We start from the raw sequence: 16,634 nt of genomic DNA, 5'->3' as shown, positions 1-16,634 counted from the left end.
GGTGCCCTTCTCATATTATCTCTGCACATTATATTAATGTGACGAAGTATATAAAAAAAAGGTAGTGATCTAAACAGTAACTATAATAAAAACACGTACATGGACAACCAAAAAGAATTGCAATGCACAAAGCCTCGCATCATATTTTGTATGTGTGTGTGTGCCTGAACACGGGTGCTAATAAAAATTAACATGCTACATTTCAATTGCAATAAATTTAAATACATAAAGCAGAAATCAAAACTAAATGTTACTACTTTTCTTTTCTTTACCACCTTTTTATCTATATTTTTTTATTCATACATTTCATCTACAAAAAATAACCTGTAGTCATAGTTTTGCATGATGGTGGTGGTGGTGGTGGTGGCGGCGGCGAGTGCCGCGTTCTGTATCCTGTTGGATTGTTGCTGGAAAAGGCAGTGGTGGAGTAGTTGGCGTGATCCATGCCGGATGAATTACCCTCACATCAATGATCCGTTCAAACGGCGGCTGTCTGTTTGCTGATTGTGCCACACAATTTAATCCGCGCGGCCAGATCGAATACGGACCAGACGCCGATGCTGGATGCAAACTTTGGACATTAAACTCTGACATTCTAAAAAAAAAATCTATTGAAAAACAATAATTGTATATGGATGGGATGTGTATATCATTTAAAATTAAAGGATGAAGCCTCCCCTTTTTTTATTTAGGCGACCAGTCCCGACTGATGCTTGCAACAAAAAGAAAATTATGCTGAATCACCTGATGCCACCTCCATGATCTTTTCCAGGATCCACCTGCAGAGCTCGGCAGCAGCGGGGCTCTCACGACTAATTGGCCCCAAACAGCCCCGGATATCGGCGGCGACATATGGCACATCCACCAGGCTGTCTGAAATCATCTGAAACACGCCGTAGTCATCCGCGTCCTCCTGGCCAGCATCATATTCCAAAGAAACCTCTGTAATATGCCCATGGTACACCGAGACTTTGGCTACCACAGGCTTTCCGCCAACCACGCCGCCGAACCTATGTACAAACCTCGGTGTCTGACCGTAGAGCCATTTCCACGTGCTAATCCTCTTCCGCTCCTCCTCAACCATCCCAACAACATCTGCATCGCTTTCATCCCACACCGTAACGTTCCTTCCCACATCAAGCTTCCCAAAAGTGCGTCCAAACTCGCTCATCACCGCCTGGCAGAAAGTCAAATGGTCAATGGACAACGAGTACTCCCTGAGATTCGTCACAACACTGCGCACGCTCTCCACGCCCAAGGCCTCAATATCATCCTTGGCCTCGCTGTGCAAGCACCCATGGAGTCGCCCAAGATCCGTGTCAATGAGCATGGTGCCATGGTGGAATGCCCGTTTATTTGTCAGTTTAAACGCTGACCCGGAGATCTTACGCCCTTCGACTGTCACGTCGTGTCGCTCGTTGACGTATGCTGGGATGTCCGCGTGGTGGAGCGCGCGGGACACCATTTCGGCGCATTTATCTCGGGTAAATGCTTCGCGCGGCATCACTACTGTGTAGTTACTGTTTCCCATGTCGTGGTACACGGAGCCGCCGCCGCTGGTGCGTCGGGCGAGCAGGACATCGCGAGAAGCCATCATTTTGAGATTGCACTCCTTCCACGGATTCTACAATATATGACAGGCCATTTCTCAGTCGAAAGATTTAGTAACATATTTCGTGTGTATGTGTGTTGAAGATGAAATCGTTCATGTTTTTGGCTTGGTTGTACCTGGTTGCGACCGATAACGATGGTTGGGCGGTTGCGCCACAGATAGAGAACGAACGACTCTGGGTCACTCTTGCGCAGAATCCTACACAACATTTCATTTTTTAATCGGAAATTAACGCCACATCTTGTTTTGATTTATGGAGGAAAAAAAGTATTCACTCCCCTTTTTTCCAATCGTCAATGTGGTTTAGAGCGGGCAACGTACCAGTCCTCAAATGCCAAATTGGTATATGGATCGTTGCATTTGGAAATATAACAATGGACCTATCTCGATATAAAAGTTCCACATTGTTAATAACTGGTGCTTTGCACATATATTACATGAAATAAAATAACATACTTAAAAAGCGCACATACGTATAGTTATGTTATCCACAAACATCACCAGGGTTACAAAGATAAATTAAATTCACATGTAACAACCAGAAAAAGAAAGGTGCAGCGCATACAAGTGCATTTTAATCGTCGGCTGTGGCATGCAAAATCAAGCGTTGCTCGTGTTCGGCTCACCGCGAAGTACCATTGGTTCTCTCTCTCTCTCTTGCTCTCTTGCTCTCTCTTTGGCTCGGGCAATAAAAGTAATAAAAAAGCGGCCGGGATAAGCGGGCGAATAGCAGTAGGAAAAGAGCACTAAAACAAGTGCTCACAAAGGAGGGACAGGAGGTTCAAAACAATTTGAATCATGCTGTACTGCCCAAAAAAAAACATCCTTCTCTCTTTTCTTTATTATTCTCCGTCTTGTTGGAGGAGCGGAAAGAAATGGTGCAATTGCCCGGGGGGATTGTCTGCCGCGGCGCCAGCGCAAAGAAGAAAAATAAGCAGAAACAGCACGCAACAAGAACAACAACATAAAAGGCGTGCAGTAAGAGGATGAATCAAGCCTTTTTTTGTTACCAGCTTGTTATAGAAAGTTGTTTGTTTCCTTCAGCCTCGACTCACCAAGTTCATCGATTAGGTCTCCGCGCTCAAGTCAAGTCAAGTCAAGCCAAGCAAGGCAATGTTCGACCCTTTGCACAAAATAAAAAATATTATTTTTACCTTTGGGTTGCTGCCATTTGCGATGGCCGACGGCGCTACCGTCTGAGAGTATTGCGCTGAGCGTAATCTGGACACAGCAAACCGACGCGCCAAGCGTGCGTGTGATAGGGATAAAAGCATGATCTACGAAAGCTAAGGTTTGATGACAGCAAGCCAAGGGGGGGGCATACTTTTTCTCTGGCTTGAGACACCATCTTCGCGACAGAAAAAAAGGGGGAAGGCGCCATTCGTCCGTGTGCACGCGGATTTGGCCCAGCGTATGGGACTCGGTCATCATCGCTAAGTGCGGTCTTATCGAATAAACACCCTCATTCTCGCTCACGCGCTCAAGCAAGCCTTTTATTTTCAGAGCTCGCGGGCAAAGAAGACAGGCAAGCAAGGTTGGGGCTTTTTTCGTTAATGAAAAAAGCTTTTTTATTTTACAGCTGAGCGTTTGGCAGACAAAAAAAACGCAAATGCAGCAAATAAGCTGACACAAAAGCATACACACAAAAAAAACAAATGCTGTGTTTTAAGAGGGTGGGCGAGCAACCCACCCCTCATATTAATTCCTTTCTTTTTAGCGTGACGCGCTCACAAGAAGAAAATTTTCCACTTTTCAAGCAAGCAGCCGGCAGCGGCAGCTGGCAGCACGCGTCAATTTGGGTTTTTATTTTCGGCAGGGCCAAAAAATAAAAATCGAGCAGCGCCATTTTACATTTTTTGTGCACAGATCATTGGCTGGACGAGCCTTTTTGGTTTCTTCCCCTTTCTTCTGCTTTTTTTTTTGCGCGCGCTTTTTCTCTCTGCTCCCAACAATGATGGACGTGGCAAGCAGCAGGCAGCAGACAGCAAGCAGAGCGACAAGCAAATAACCATTTTGTCGCTTAATTTTTTTTGGCTCAGCGACAACAGTGCGGCAAAGGACAAGCAAGAGGGGGAAGTGTGGGCGGCTCAATCAAGCACAGCAACAACACCCAAAAGAAGAAACAACAACTGCCAACGCGTTAAACGGAAAAGCTGTGACAAAGCCAGCCTGTTTTTTATTTCAAGCAGAAGAAAAAAAAGGGGAGCATTTTTTTTTTTCACTATCCCCCATCCCGCTTTTTTTCAATTTGCCTGCCAAAAATGCATTCTGCCCACAAAACATCAGAAACGCGCTCGAGTCCAAGGCAGAAAGAAAAAAATGCGCATTTCGATTTTTTTCTTCACGCGCTTGTGCACCCCCCCTCTTTTTTTTCACAGTCGATGCTGAGCATTTGTGCTGTTTTGTCTTCCCTCCCACACCATTTAAAGCTGAGCCTGTCTGCCCTGCCCACTTTCTGCGCTGCCTTTTTCTGTTTCCCTCACTCAAAAAAGCTCTGCTTATTCTCATTTCCCCCCCTTACTTTTATTTTCTCAGCCATTTTCTAGCTCTTTTTTTGCACTGCTTAATTTTTTTTAGTGCTGCACTTGCTCTTTATTTTATTTACACACTCTACAGGTAAGGTATCAAACCGCTTCTGTTCTTCTTTTTTTACCTTTTAACAGTGTCGACGCCGTGCTCGTTTCTAAATTTGGGTTTTGGGCTTCCGCACGCGTTTTCTCTCGTTCTCTTGGCTTCTCCCCTCTCTCTCCTGTTTTCTGCTGTCGCATTTTTTTCGCGTTGTCCCCTTTGACCAAGGCTGAGTTTGCTTTTTTGTTTGTTTAGCCGCAGACCCCGGTCTGCCCTCCCCCCTTTTTTCTTTACTCGCGCATACACCCACCACTTTTGCCTTACTTTCCTTTGGAAGACTATATTCATGAGATGCTAACAAGCTAAGAAACCCACTTTTATAAAAAAATTACCACTGTCTACACCATAGCAAATTAACAATGGCTCGTGGATCCAAGGCAGCCGCCGCTGCTCCCGTCAAGACCAAGGCTGTCTCCGCCGGCAGAGTCACCAAGCCCCGCACCACCAAGGTTGAGACCACCCGGGCAGCCAAGAAGGCCAAACGCAGCAAGAAGGACCCCAACGCTCCCAAGCGCGCCCTGTCCGCCTACATGTACTTCTCGCAGGCCAAGAGAAAGTCCGTCAAGGATGAGAACCCCGATGCCACTTTCGGAAATATCGGCAAGCTCCTTGGTGAGAAGTGGAAGGCCATGTCCGACCGGGAGAAGATCCCCTTCATGAAGCAGGCTGAGGATGACAAGAAGAGGTATGAGGCTGAGAAGGCTTCATACGTTCAGGAGAGCCATGACGAGGAGAGCGAGTAAACTTTTTGCTTTAATCTTTTTTAATGTCTTTTGGTTCGGTTTGGTTTGGTTTGGTTTGGTTGCTCCGGTTCAGCATGGCTATTTTTTCAATTCATTTTTTCTTCTCAATTATCAATTATTCAATTATTCTGTGTACACACAGGCAGGCAAGAGAGACACAGCCCTGTTCGGCGGCGCACGCCTGGATGTTCTCTTCCTAAAAAATGCGCGCATGATGGATCTCTTAGCAACCTGCCTGTTTTGGGCTGAACACTCACGTGCCGGTAGGCATAAAACAGCACAAGTGCATCAAATTAAATTGAGCAAACAGGCTTTTTTGTCGAAATCGTCTTGTCTGTCTGTCTGTCTGTCTGTCTGTCTGTCTGTCGGAGTCTATAAGGCTTTGCCCTTTTCATTTTCATTTTCATTTTGTTCAATTTATCTTGTTTTCAACAGTTCAATTCAACACACCCAATTCACAAATGACTGGCCGTCTTGCCTCGCTCAAGAACAGACTGCCCGAGTGGGTATCCACCCGCAACGGCATATCAGCCGGCGTCAGGTTTCTACTAGCCGGCGGCGCGCTAACCGTCATACTTATCTCATCCATATCACTCTACGCCATCTTCTACAAGCTCTACGTTCCCACACTCCTGCACGAAGCGCCAATATACTTGCAATACGACCCCGCCGGTAAAATGAACACCACAGCGACCGTCAGCTTCGTGCCCGAGAAAAACTACAAGTTCCTATCAATGTCACAGGCATACACTGTGTCGCTGGATCTCCGTGTGCCGGTATCGCCAGAAAACCAGCAGTTGGGGAACTTTATGGTGGCCCTGAAGCTATGCAATCGCTGGGGCCAGCTGGTGCATATGAGCTCGCGGCCGGCCATATTGCCGTACAAGTCGTGGATGCTCAGGACCCTGGAAACCACCCTGCAGAGCCCGATGCTGGCCCTGGGGCTGTGGCAGGAGGCTGATGATCTGCGCGTGGAGATGCTTGACGTCATGTATGATAAGAGGTTTGCACCAATAACCAGCGCCACGGTATCCCTGAGCAAGCCTCTGCAGGTCTACAAGGCCAACATAGTTATTCGTGCGCAGTTCACAGGACTAAGATACTGGATGTACTACTGGAGGCTACCTACTGCTCTGGCATTTATCTCTGCTGCGGTCGTTTGGCAGATGGTGTTCACTGTTGTGGCGTGGTCTGTGCTTGAGGCGTATGCAGGGAAGACCCGCCGGCAGATGGAGATGCTGCCAAGGTCGCCAGAGCTGGTGCCGGTTTCGAAGAGCACAGGCCGGAATGTTCGTCGGAATAGCCGAGCGCAGGCTATTCGGAGAAGGAACTCTAGCGTTCGTGTGCGCACCAGCTCTCGCAGTGATACTTCTAGTGCCAGCAGAGTGTCGCCGATTCTCGCGCGCCAGAATAGCGATGGCACTAGCAGTCACGAAGAAATGTATAAGGGCGAGAATGTGCGGTTGTTGAGCACGCAGCAGCAGCAGCAAGAGGTTTCTGCAGACCCATCCTTGGCCACTTCAAGTTTTGAACCAATTTTAACCGAGCAAAACGTGCCCGAGTAAACAGGATGAACCACTTGTGTTTGTATTACAATCCTAAAATAAAAATAAAAAATATTGCACTAACACTCACGCCGCAAACCGCAGCGTCACGATCTCGAACGGCTTAAAGTCAACGACCACCGACTTGCCGGCGCCGTTCGCCAGCGTTCTGAGCTCCAAGTTGTCAGCACGCTCCTCCATAATGTCAGTCTTGACCACACTGCTGGCTCCGATCTTGATCGAAACCGTAGCGCTCGCATGGCCGCCATATGCCTCGTAGAGCCGCACAATGATATCATGAGAGCCGTCCTCCGGCGCCTTGACAGCGTCAAGCACGACGTTGGGTGCGGCAGTCACCGAGAAATACGGTGCCGCAGTCATTGCGCTGCTCGAGGCAGCCTTCATATCAACGGGCATCTGGATGAGCGGCACATTGAACTGGTATGCCTCCTGCACAACCTTGGACTCGTTGAACGAGCCCTGATGCGGGAACACAGCGTAGCGGAATGTCTGCTGGCCCATGTCGCAGTGCGCGTCGGGCGATTTTGGCGAGCGCAGCAGAGTCAATGCCATAGTGTTCTCCAGCGTCGCGTATCCGTACTTGCTGTCGTTGAGCAGGGCAACTCCGTAGCCGTATTCCGACAGATCGGCAAACTTGTGCGCGCACACTTCGAATTTGGCCATATCCCAGGTCGTGTTGCGATGCGTCGGCCTCTGGACCACACCGTATTGGGTCTCGTAGGTGGCAAAGTCGCTGCGGATGTCCCACGAAAAGCCCACCTTGAGACACTTGTGGTTCTCATGCCAGTCGACATCGCAGGCAAACTCGAGTCTCGGCGAGATTGCAGACAGCGATATGATCTGCAGCATCTTGCTACCCTCGCCAATTGGTATCTCGACTGAAATCGACGCCAGGAGAGGGCCCTCGTCGACAATTGTCACCTTGGTGGCCTTCACGGTAGTGAACTTTTCCAAGTTATAGATTTCGATATCCCAGGCGTCCCAGAAAATTGGCACGTCGTCGTGCAGGCGCAGCACGTTGCCGCTCTGGCCCTTGAGGACCAGCTCGCGCTCCGTGCGGCGGTCGATAAAGCTTACGAGCTGGCCCTCGGCGCTGAACCTGGCCGCCACGTACAGATTCTCGAGCACAACGCAACCACCTTTATCGCGATGCACGCTTACCGGCACAGCGTCAGCAGTCTTTGTGGGATTAACCAGCTGGAGGCCGCAGCCCGGAACTGTCGTGGCGACCATCAGCGCAGCCTGGTCCTGCTTGCGCACTTGCTGCGCGCCCAGTTGCGCGCTCAATCCGGGGACAGCAACAATCTCGGTGCGCGGCCAGCTGGTGGTGTTGGCAACCAGAATGCCCGTGGCCTCGCTGGCCAAAGTCAGGCCCATGCCGCCAAACAGCGACACAACGGCCTCCTGCTTCATAGCCGCGGCTGACTTTAAAACATCAGCGTAGATGGCATCACTGTCCTTGTACACCATTTCGATACTGGATCCGGGAATGACATCATGAAACTGGTTCAGGCATGCAAGCTTCCACAGCCGCGTGATTTCTTTGCTTGGATACACAAAATTCTTGCCGAGGCTGCGAGCAACAACGCTAAGCAACTCCAAGTCGCGCAGCAAAAACTCTGCCTGACGGTTCTGCTTCTTGGTCTTGGCCTGCGACGTGTACGTGCCGCGGTGGAGCTCAAAGTACAGCTCGCCCCTCCACGAGACCAAGTCCTTTGCGGTTTTCTCGACGTGCTCGTAAAACTCATTCGGGTGCGCTTGCTTGACCCTGGGCAGCCCATCAACATCCTCCATGCGGCGCAGGCGCTCCAGCATTCCTTCGTTGGGACCGCCGCCGCCGTCGCCGTGTCCGTACAAGTACAGGCTCTCGTTCGTGTACGCCACGTCCTTGTGCTTCTTCACACTTTCGATCAGCTGGTTGGCTGTTGCGTTGGCCGTGTACGTCTCGGCGGGCGCCATGTGCGTCAGCACGCTGCTGCCATCCAGGCCGACCCAGTTGAACGTCGTATGCGGGAACTTGTTAATGTTGTTCCACGACAGTTTCTGTGTGAAGAAATACTTTGCGCCTGCCTGCCTCACAATCTGCGGCAGCTGCGACGAGTAGCCAAAGGTGTCTGGAAGCCAGAACACCAGGCAGCGCTCGCCAAAATGCTCCTCAAAGAAACGCTGGCCGAGGAGGAACTGGCGGGTCAGCGACTCGCCGCTTGGCACATTGCAGTCCATTTCGATCCAAGTGCAGCCGATCGGAATAAACTGCCCGGTCTTGATTTTATCCTTGATGCGGGCAAACAGCCCCGGGTACAGCTCCTTTAGCCATTCGAACTGCTGTGCCTGCGACGCCGCAAAGCGGTACTCTGGGAACCGGTCTAGCAGGTCCAACTGGGTCGACCAACTGCGCGCAATCTTGCGCTTGGTTTCGTCGTATGGCCACAGCCACGCCGTGTCAATGTGGCAGTTTCCGATGGCGAACACCTGGTGAGTGGCATCGCCAGACTTTGCACCAAAAAACTTGCGCGAGATCTCCAGGCCAGTGGTAAGCGTGGTGCTATCTTTGGCGTCGTACGCATTGATGATTGCGTTTGCTGTCGAGAGCGCCTGCCACCAGCGAGGCGAGTCCTTGGGCAGGCCTTCAATCATCTGCTTGAGAATGTCCAGATCATAATACAGCGCCCATGCGTCGACTTGCTTGACCACAAGGTCGGCGGTATTCAGGGTGAAGCTTCGGTTCTCGTCTGGCGGACCGATCAGGTAGTCACCCAGGCCAAACATGCCGTTGCATGCAACTTCCAGATACAGCACACGCTTTGTCTCAGATGCCTTGGCCTTCTTGGTCACAACAAAGTTTACGCGCCTGTCCTGGCCATTGCCGCCGGTGATTCCCTGCAAGGCCTGACCCTCAGCAGACCACACCATGGCCTCGCAGCTGGGATCAAAAATCAGACGCACTTCCTTGCCCGCAAACTCGCTCGGGATCTGGAGCGTGGCACGAACCCAGTGGGTCGACTACAAAAAAACAGTAACAAAAAACGAAACGTATGCCCTTCGTTTTTGAGTACATTGGGTCTCGCGCACAAAATATATCGTTGTGTTCATTCTTTAAAATTGTACAAATACGTTACCCATGATAGTCCAAAAGAGTGGCCCACTTCGATGAGCTGGAACTCCTGCTTGACCGCATGCTCAAAGGTCGGTCTCTCTTGGCCATCGGCCGCCCAGACTTCCATCTGAACATGGGGCAATCCATTGACGCGGCTCTCATACAGCGATGCATGGATGTTGGCCTTCTTAAACTGGCCGTTGGACATGAACGTGTTCAGCCGAGACTTTGTCACGTCGGGGTGTTTTTGCAGGTAAGACATTTGGTGCTCCATTATTGAATAGAATGATAAATTATGATGATTCAAGTATAGAGAAATCTTGAAGAAATGGCTGGACAAAGAGGGGTGTGGGTCATTGCATCACTTTTATAAATGAGGAGTAGGTTGCGAAAAAAGCGTTACTGCCACTCCAGCGTCCACATGTTCAGTTAGCGTGCCTGTGAGAGTAAAATGCCAGCACTGCACTGCAAGCAGTAGGGCGTGTCGGTATAAAGAGTCAGCTGAGCTGAGCAATGCAAATGCGCGACTGTGAGAACAATTTTACAAAGTTGACAAACACCTGCTAAGCAGTGCAAGAACATTCGCATGCGCAGAAAACCCACATATGTCCCTTGATATGTGCAATTTATATTGTCCAAAACTCGATAATCGGATCAACTTCTGCCTTTATCTGCAACACCAAAGATCAGTGATAAAATATCTGGCCTACACCCATTTTGCTCGATTGCTAAGCGCACTTGGGTGTAAAAGAAAAAGAGTTGAAAAATGATGCATGTATATTTTAAAGTTCAAAAAATATACATTTTACTTCTTGGTCTCAGACTTGAGCTTTTCGTTCTCATCCTTGAGCCTCTTCAGCTCGGCCTCGAGAGTCTTGAGGTGCTCCAGCTCCTTTTCGCGGATGTACTTGTTCTCAGAGGCGGTCTCGCGCTCCTTGAACTTGTCGTCGGCGTAGCTGCGGCTCTGGACAATCGCCGTGCGGAGGGGAGTGAAGGCAATGCGGGTGTTGATCTGGAAGAAGCGGGCAAGCATGGTTTATATTGTCTAAGGTTGCGGGTTAGGTTCAAAAGGAAAATAACAGACAATGGAATGGGTGAGTTCAGTAGTGTTGGCTCTAGTTTTTTCTCTTGGAGACGTGGGATATATTATTCAAAAATATAAGCTCGGTGTTCTACTTACTGCTGGTGAGTAGTGGTGGTTACAGAGAGAGATAATTGGTTAAGTTGGACAAAGTGCTGAAATTTATAAAGAATTGGAATTTGAAAGAAATAGTGAAACGAAAGAGTTGAACAGCGGGGAAACAAACAAATCCCCTTTTTATACAGCTCCACCTTTATCCCTCCCCTCACATAGCATGACTATGCATGACGTGGAGTGTTCTGGCCCCTTTCCTAAAGCTCGCAAAATGCAATTCTGTGCTTCCTATTCCCGAAAAAAAATCAAAAAGCAGCCCCTATCAAAAAGGGGAAAGGTGCCAAACAGATGTTCTTTTTAACAAAAATGGGTTAATCCAAGTACAAACTAAAAATAAATAAAGTCGCCAAGACCAAGCCAATGTCGCAAAATCCGCGCCTCGCTCATCAGCGGTGGTAATGTTGCTGCTGCTGCTGCTGTTGTTGTTGGAGCTGCTGAAACTGGAACTGTTGCTGCAATTGTGACTGTGACTGCGACTGCAGTTGCGATTGCGGCTGCTGGTGTTGCGGAGACGAAAATACATGCATTGGGTGGAACTGAGGCTGCAGCGGCCGCAGGGGCGCACCGTGCTGCGCTAGATCCCCGAAATTGCCGCCCAAACTGGACTTTGCTGGCGACCACGAGCTAGGCAGGATCGGCTGCTGCCCAAATGACAGACCGAATCCCTGCGATTCAGCCGATATCGGCGTCGGCTGCTGGTAAGAGGGCAGTGCAAACTGCGGAGCTGCGGCGCCAAGCATCGGCGGCAGGGAGCTCCCGGGGTGGTGCAGATGCATCTGGTTGAAGTACAGCGACGCATTGGTGCTTGCGTGTGACAATGGCGAGTAGTTCGTACCGGCGTGCGGCATGGTCATTGGCGGCGGTGGCTGCTGCTGCATTGTCATCGACATCCCCAGAGGCGTCATCATCGGAATCCGAGTCGAGCCCAATTGCTGCTGCTGCTGCTGCGACGACTGTGTCAGGGGCGAGTGTGGCTGGGGGTTCAACAGTGGCATATTTCGAGGGATTCCGTTGGTCGGCAGCGGGCTGTTGATGTTGCCAGCTTGCGGCGGCTGCAGACTAAATGCACTGAGCATGTCCTCGGAAATAACAGACAAATGCCCCAGCGGCGTGCTGCTGCCAATCCCGCCCCCCAAATGCATAACCGACTCTGGAGCCGCAGGCTTCGTGGGAGACATGCCCAGAGCGTTGGCGACGCTACCGGTGCGTGCAAACGACACTGCGCGCGTAGTGTGGTTCAGCCGACACGTGCTTGGGTTGCTCTGAGCGTGCTTCACGCAGACACCCCACACATCGGCCTCCTTGAGCTTGCCGTGCATCTTTGCAAGCTCCGCGGCGCTTTGGTAGCCGCCAAACAGATCGGAACCAGTCGCAGCCGGCGACGCCCGCATATCACGTCTGAACCTCTCCAGGGCGCAGTAGGCAGAGTGGACGCTCTCTATGTCCCCACTCTCAAACCCGAGCGGCGCTTGGAACCTGCTGCTGCCAGGCACATCGGGGCTTGCCGGCTTGCTGGAATCACCGACGAGTCTGTTGAGGGGCACTGAGTTGCGCCGGATCGTCATATCCGATAGCGGGGCCACTAACGAATTGCCGATTCCAAACGGCGCCATTAATGGGGCAGATGGCAGCTGCGACCGGCCTCCTGACTGAGAATAGCCGCTCGATGGCTCTGTCCGCCACTCCGCACCATCGATAAGATCGTCCTGTAATGTGGATGAGCCCATTACACGGCCTAGGATAGACATGATCTCGGCGTCAATCTCGGGCGACACCGCGTGGGAGGCTGCTGGCGCTTGCATCGGCGCAGAACCCGGGAGCATGCAATGGAGAAGATTGGATCCGCTGTTTGCGCGTGCGCGTGTCGGCGCGCCAAACGAAAGAGATGGCGAGGTGTTGCCCATGTCAAAGGGATAAATCAGCGGGACGGATGGGCGAGGTGCTCTGAACAGCGGACTTGCTGGGCTCGCGGCTGATGTCAAGTGGCGCTCCAGATTGTCGGATGGCAGACTGTCAATATGCAGACCGCCGAGTCTGACAGAAGCTTCAGGGATAACAGGTGATGGCACATGCTGGGGGAAGTGCAGGTGCATAGGCTGGGAGGAAGGAGGAGGCGACACTGTTCCACTCACGCTTCCAACAAGGAAGACGTTGGCGTTGGCGCTGGCAACAGCAGTGGTAGTGGCAGTGTTGGTCTCCGCCTTGGGTGTGGACGTGGGCACAATTTCGGCAGCAGCAGAAGCCGCAGCAGCAGTGGCGGCAGCTGTGAACAATGCCGCGCCGGATACTGGCTTTACCTCTGCTTTGGGCAAAATGGGGCCAGCGGCCGCCGACAGTGATACCGATACTAACATAGGCACAAGCATGGAGACGGGCACAGCAGGGTGGGTTGCCGCTGGCGGCTTTGAATCGGTTGCCACAGGCACGGGCACGGGCACGGAAACAGCAGGATTGGCTGCCACCAGCGGATTTGCAGAAAGGGTGGTGGCGGCGGGAGCACTTTGTTTCTTCTCTCGCTTCTGGAGCTCCTCCTGGCGCTTCTGCTCGATAGCCTGCTTCCGCTCTTTCTCTCTCTCGTACATCTCTTCCTCTGAACGTTTCCGCTCCGCCTTCTCCTTTTCCATGCGCCTGTCCGCCTCCTCCAGGATCTTCCGGTTGCGCTCCTCCTGAGCCTTCTTCATTTTAATGTCCTGCTCGCGCTTCTTCGCCATCATTTCCTGGTGTTTCTTTTCGTCGGCCTCGCGCTTGCGCTGCTGCTCAGCTTTTACTTTAGACTCCTTGGCCATCCGCTCCTCCTCCTTTTTGAGCTGGGACTTGCGCTTGCGCTCCTTCTCCTGCTCCTTCTTTATCTGCTTGCGCTTGTCCTTCATCGCGTTCCTCTTCTCCTCCTCCTCAAGCTCCTTGATCAGGTTCTGCTGGCGATCGAGGGCAACCTTCTCGCGGTACGCATTGATGACGCGCTGCTCAAAGAGGCGTGCGGCAAAAAGTTGAAACACCTTGCGGCCCTCTTCGGCCTCCCGCTCGGCGCCCTCAGAGTCGAGGTCGTCAAAGTCGTCGTCTGTCTCATCCAGCTCGTCGTCTTCGTCTTCGTCTTCGTCTTTGTCATCGTGGTCGCTGTCGTAAAGCTCATCCTCAATGTCCACTTCAAGATCGCCTTCATCGTCCTCATCATCATTGTCATCATCATCGTCTTCCTCGTCGTCATCGTCGATATCCTCGTAGTCTGAATTGTCGAGGCTGTTGAGAAAATCTTCCGCGCCTAGGCCGTCCAGCGAGTGAATGATAGCGCCAGACTCAGGGTGCTTGCGGACAAAAGTCGACATGGTGGATGCTTTAGTCGTAGCAGGAAAGCATGGCGGCTGCTCCTCGCACTCGCTGATCTCACCGTGGCAATCAGGGCATCGGCGCTGCTGGCGCGCAGACTCCCTCGCGCGCCGCACCCACGTGTGTGACGACATGCCGCTCCTCGTATGGGCGTCATAGGTCGCTTCTATCGCGCTCGCGGATGAGCCGTGGCCGTCGACAAGGTCCTGCAGCGCGTCCTCTCGGCGCATGCGGTACTCAGCCAGCCGCTCCATCATGTCGAAGAATTTTTTGCTGTCGGTGGGGAATGTGTCGATGGTGTCCAGCATATGCTCTGTGTAGAAGAGGTCGTTATTGTTGAATGCCTCGTCGCTCTCGACGTCGCTTTGGAGAGACTCATCGCCAAACTCTCGCCGAAAGTTGAACGCCCCGTCGGCCCACTCCTTGATTGCCAAGGCAGCCTCCCCCACATTAACTACCTCGTTGGGGACATTCGGAGTTCCCTCGCGAATTGGTTTGGCTATCCCGCTGACTGCCGCCGCCGCCGCCACCTTCCGCATAGTGCCCTCAATAATCGCCTCTGTCTCCTTGAGACTCGAGTCGAACAGGGATCCGTTCAGCCGCGACTGCTTGATGCTCTCATGTATCGACTTTTGCACATCTTCCTTCCTCTTGCTGGGATCCCGCTCGGTGATCATCTTGATCACCATAGATTCGGCGATGGCATGGACAGACGACATGATGGTGGACCTGGCTTTCTTCTCCGCCTCGTGCACCATCATCCGCATGCGCTCCCGGCGCACGCTCTCCTGCAGTTCCTCAAAGTAGCAGTCATAGAGACAGTCGAGCTCGTGCTCGATAGCCTCGCGCTTGCGCGTGCACACGTTGCAGCTGCAGGAAAAGTTCTGGTGGTCCCGTACGCGCGCCATAACAACCTCCTTTTCGACTAGAATCAGCGCCTGGCGCTGAACGTCGCTTATTTCCAGCCAAAAACTGCGCACTTGCTTTTGCTCCTCGACACTATCGCTATTCCACAGCGTGCTGGATGCATCGGCCTGTTTGCCCAGACTCGTAGCCGAGCTGTGAGCGGGCGCGGGTGTTGGTGCGGGTGAGGCTGAAGTACATACAGCACGGGACGGCGGCACGATTTTGACTGCGGCCGTTTTGTGAACATGCGTATGTGGCTGGGCCGGTGTCAAATCTAGTGCCATGACTGCAAGCGTGGGCGCTTCGACAACACCTGTGCTTGAATCTGGCCTCTTCCCCTTGGACTTTCTCTTGGATCGCTTCCTCTTTCCTTTTTTGAGCAATTGGCCGGCGTCGCTGGCAGTAGCACTCGTGCTGTCGATGACAAGGTCTTTGGAAGTAGTCGCTGCATATTGTTTGGCAGAAGCGGGGGCGGATGTGTCAGTAGCAGTAGCGGCGGCAGTGATAGTGGGCATGGATGTGGATGTTGATGTTGATGGCTGTGCTTTCTGTGTTGCCGTCTGTTGCTGCAGCACTGGCGTTGGTGGTTGTGGCGGGGGCGGCGTGACGGCTCGCGTAGTCCACTGGCGTGCGGATAATGGCGAATCTACTGACTCAGGGTCTGCGTATAACTGGTCCTGGTATAATTCGGCCAAAGAAAAACACTCGGTGACTGAAATGTTGCTCACCGTCTTCATCGCGTCTTCAAAGTAGGCATCGGCGCATGCAATGGCAGCGGCTATGGCTGCAGAGTCGTTGGACAAAATGGACCCCTCCCGACTTATATCCACCAAGGCATCAATGGAAATGGAGTCGACCGCGATATCAGTAAGTAAGTCCGGGTTGCTAGCCGAATCAGCCGAGAGCTGCATCTTGGTGCGAACGATATTCGGCATCTCTGCCTTAACCTTCGACGCCACTCTCGATGCCATGGCCAGCACGGGGTCGTCTGTCACAGATGAGATCAGTCCAATATTGACCATTACGCGGGCCAGGTCCTTCTTCGTAAACTCATTGTCCTTGTAGCCGTAGTGGTTCATGATAGCCATAAGACGTGAGCGAAACAGACACTGTAGCACGCTCTCTGCGCGTTTCATGCATTCGACTCGCGAGGAATCGTCGTGGCATTCACTGGCCAGGAGCTGTGCAATGTCGGCAAAATTTTCCATGCTGGGAAGAATCTCTGAATCGATGACCGTGCTGGGGGCCTTGGAGCGCGCCATGGATGGCGGTAACTCGGGGCCGTAGACTGTGGGTAATTTGGTGGCGGCCTGGTGTGTTTGTGGCTCCAAGCTGTACGTATTTGAGGATGTTGAGCAGTCTGGCCGCGATTTACTGCCGTCTTTGCTGTTGCTTTTGTCTTCAGCCGCACGCTTGCGCTTGGAAGAGTCCAAATGAGCTTGAGTGGGCGGGCTCGTAGTCGTACTCAATGCCATTATGATAGGAGAAAGCACAGGGAGCTAAACGCTTTGGGCAAAAGGGGGTGTTGGAGGCTCAAACAGAACTACAGTACATAAAATAAACA

General features: G+C 51.9%; 5 protein-coding genes across 5 annotated transcripts; 2 read left to right on the top strand and 3 right to left on the bottom strand.

Moving 5' to 3' along the window:
• Positions 1-629: 629 nt before the first annotated feature.
• Positions 630-2,943, bottom strand: BX661DRAFT_178104 (uncharacterized protein). Its single transcript, XM_051534821.1, has 4 exons — positions 2,767-2,943; positions 1,934-1,992; positions 1,729-1,810; positions 630-1,624 (listed from the first exon to the last, which is right to left on the bottom strand). The coding sequence occupies exons 1-4, from the start codon at positions 2,884-2,886 to the stop codon at positions 731-733; spliced, it is 1,155 nt and encodes a 384-aa protein (XP_051393687.1). The 5' UTR covers positions 2,887-2,943; the 3' UTR covers positions 630-730.
• Positions 2,944-4,161: 1,218 nt separating this feature from the next.
• On the top strand, positions 4,162-5,092 carry BX661DRAFT_178100 (high mobility group box domain-containing protein). The gene has a single exon (XM_051534820.1). It carries the CDS (start codon positions 4,600-4,602, stop codon positions 4,981-4,983), a length of 384 nt encoding a protein of 127 aa, XP_051393686.1. The 5' UTR covers positions 4,162-4,599; the 3' UTR covers positions 4,984-5,092.
• A 211-nt stretch (positions 5,093-5,303) lies between these two features.
• Positions 5,304-6,560, top strand: BX661DRAFT_178099 (putative adipose-regulatory protein-domain-containing protein). The gene has a single exon (XM_051534819.1). The coding sequence runs from the start codon at positions 5,445-5,447 to the stop codon at positions 6,546-6,548; it is 1,104 nt and encodes a 367-aa protein (XP_051393685.1). The 5' UTR covers positions 5,304-5,444; the 3' UTR covers positions 6,549-6,560.
• Positions 6,561-6,614: 54 nt separating this feature from the next.
• On the bottom strand, positions 6,615-9,907 carry BX661DRAFT_169153 (glycosyl hydrolases family 38 N-terminal domain-containing protein; the record flags this gene model as incomplete). Its single annotated transcript, XM_051533496.1, has 2 exons — positions 6,615-9,551; positions 9,668-9,907. 2 exons carry the CDS (start codon positions 9,905-9,907, stop codon positions 6,615-6,617), a joined length of 3,177 nt encoding a protein of 1,058 aa, XP_051393684.1.
• A 543-nt stretch (positions 9,908-10,450) lies between these two features.
• BX661DRAFT_196511 (uncharacterized protein) lies at positions 10,451-10,678 on the bottom strand (the record flags this gene model as incomplete). Its single annotated transcript, XM_051538055.1, has 2 exons — positions 10,451-10,585; positions 10,616-10,678. The coding sequence occupies 2 exons, from the start codon at positions 10,676-10,678 to the stop codon at positions 10,451-10,453; spliced, it is 198 nt and encodes a 65-aa protein (XP_051393683.1).
• Positions 10,679-16,634: the final 5,956 nt, after the last annotated feature.

This window comes from Kickxella alabastrina, assembly GCF_025024165.1.
Source record: "Kickxella alabastrina strain RSA 675 chromosome Unknown BX661scaffold_4, whole genome shotgun sequence".
Lineage (NCBI taxonomy): Eukaryota > Fungi > Kickxellomycota > Kickxellomycetes > Kickxellales > Kickxellaceae > Kickxella > Kickxella alabastrina.
The sequence above is the reverse complement of the archived record's forward strand: the minus strand, read 5'-3'. Positions and strand labels throughout refer to the sequence as shown.

What these genes read in the sequence shown, in the direction of transcription:
- BX661DRAFT_178104 (XM_051534821.1), bottom strand. Translation starts at nt 2,886, where the DNA reads ATGCTTTTATCCCTATCACACGCACGCTTGGCGCGTCGGTTTGCTGTG. An exon ending in CAAATGGCAGCAACCCAAAG is followed by an intron (nt 1,993 to 2,766) that starts GTAAAAATAATA and finishes ATATCGAGATAG; the next exon opens with GTCCATTGTTATATTTCCAA. An exon ending in AATTTGGCATTTGAGGACTG is followed by an intron (nt 1,811 to 1,933) that starts GTACGTTGCCCG and finishes AATGTTGTGTAG; the next exon opens with GATTCTGCGCAAGAGTGACC.
- BX661DRAFT_178100 (XM_051534820.1), top strand. Translation starts at nt 4,600, where the DNA reads ATGGCTCGTGGATCCAAGGCAGCCGCCGCTGCTCCCGTCAAGACCAAG.
- BX661DRAFT_178099 (XM_051534819.1), top strand. Translation starts at nt 5,445, where the DNA reads ATGACTGGCCGTCTTGCCTCGCTCAAGAACAGACTGCCCGAGTGGGTA.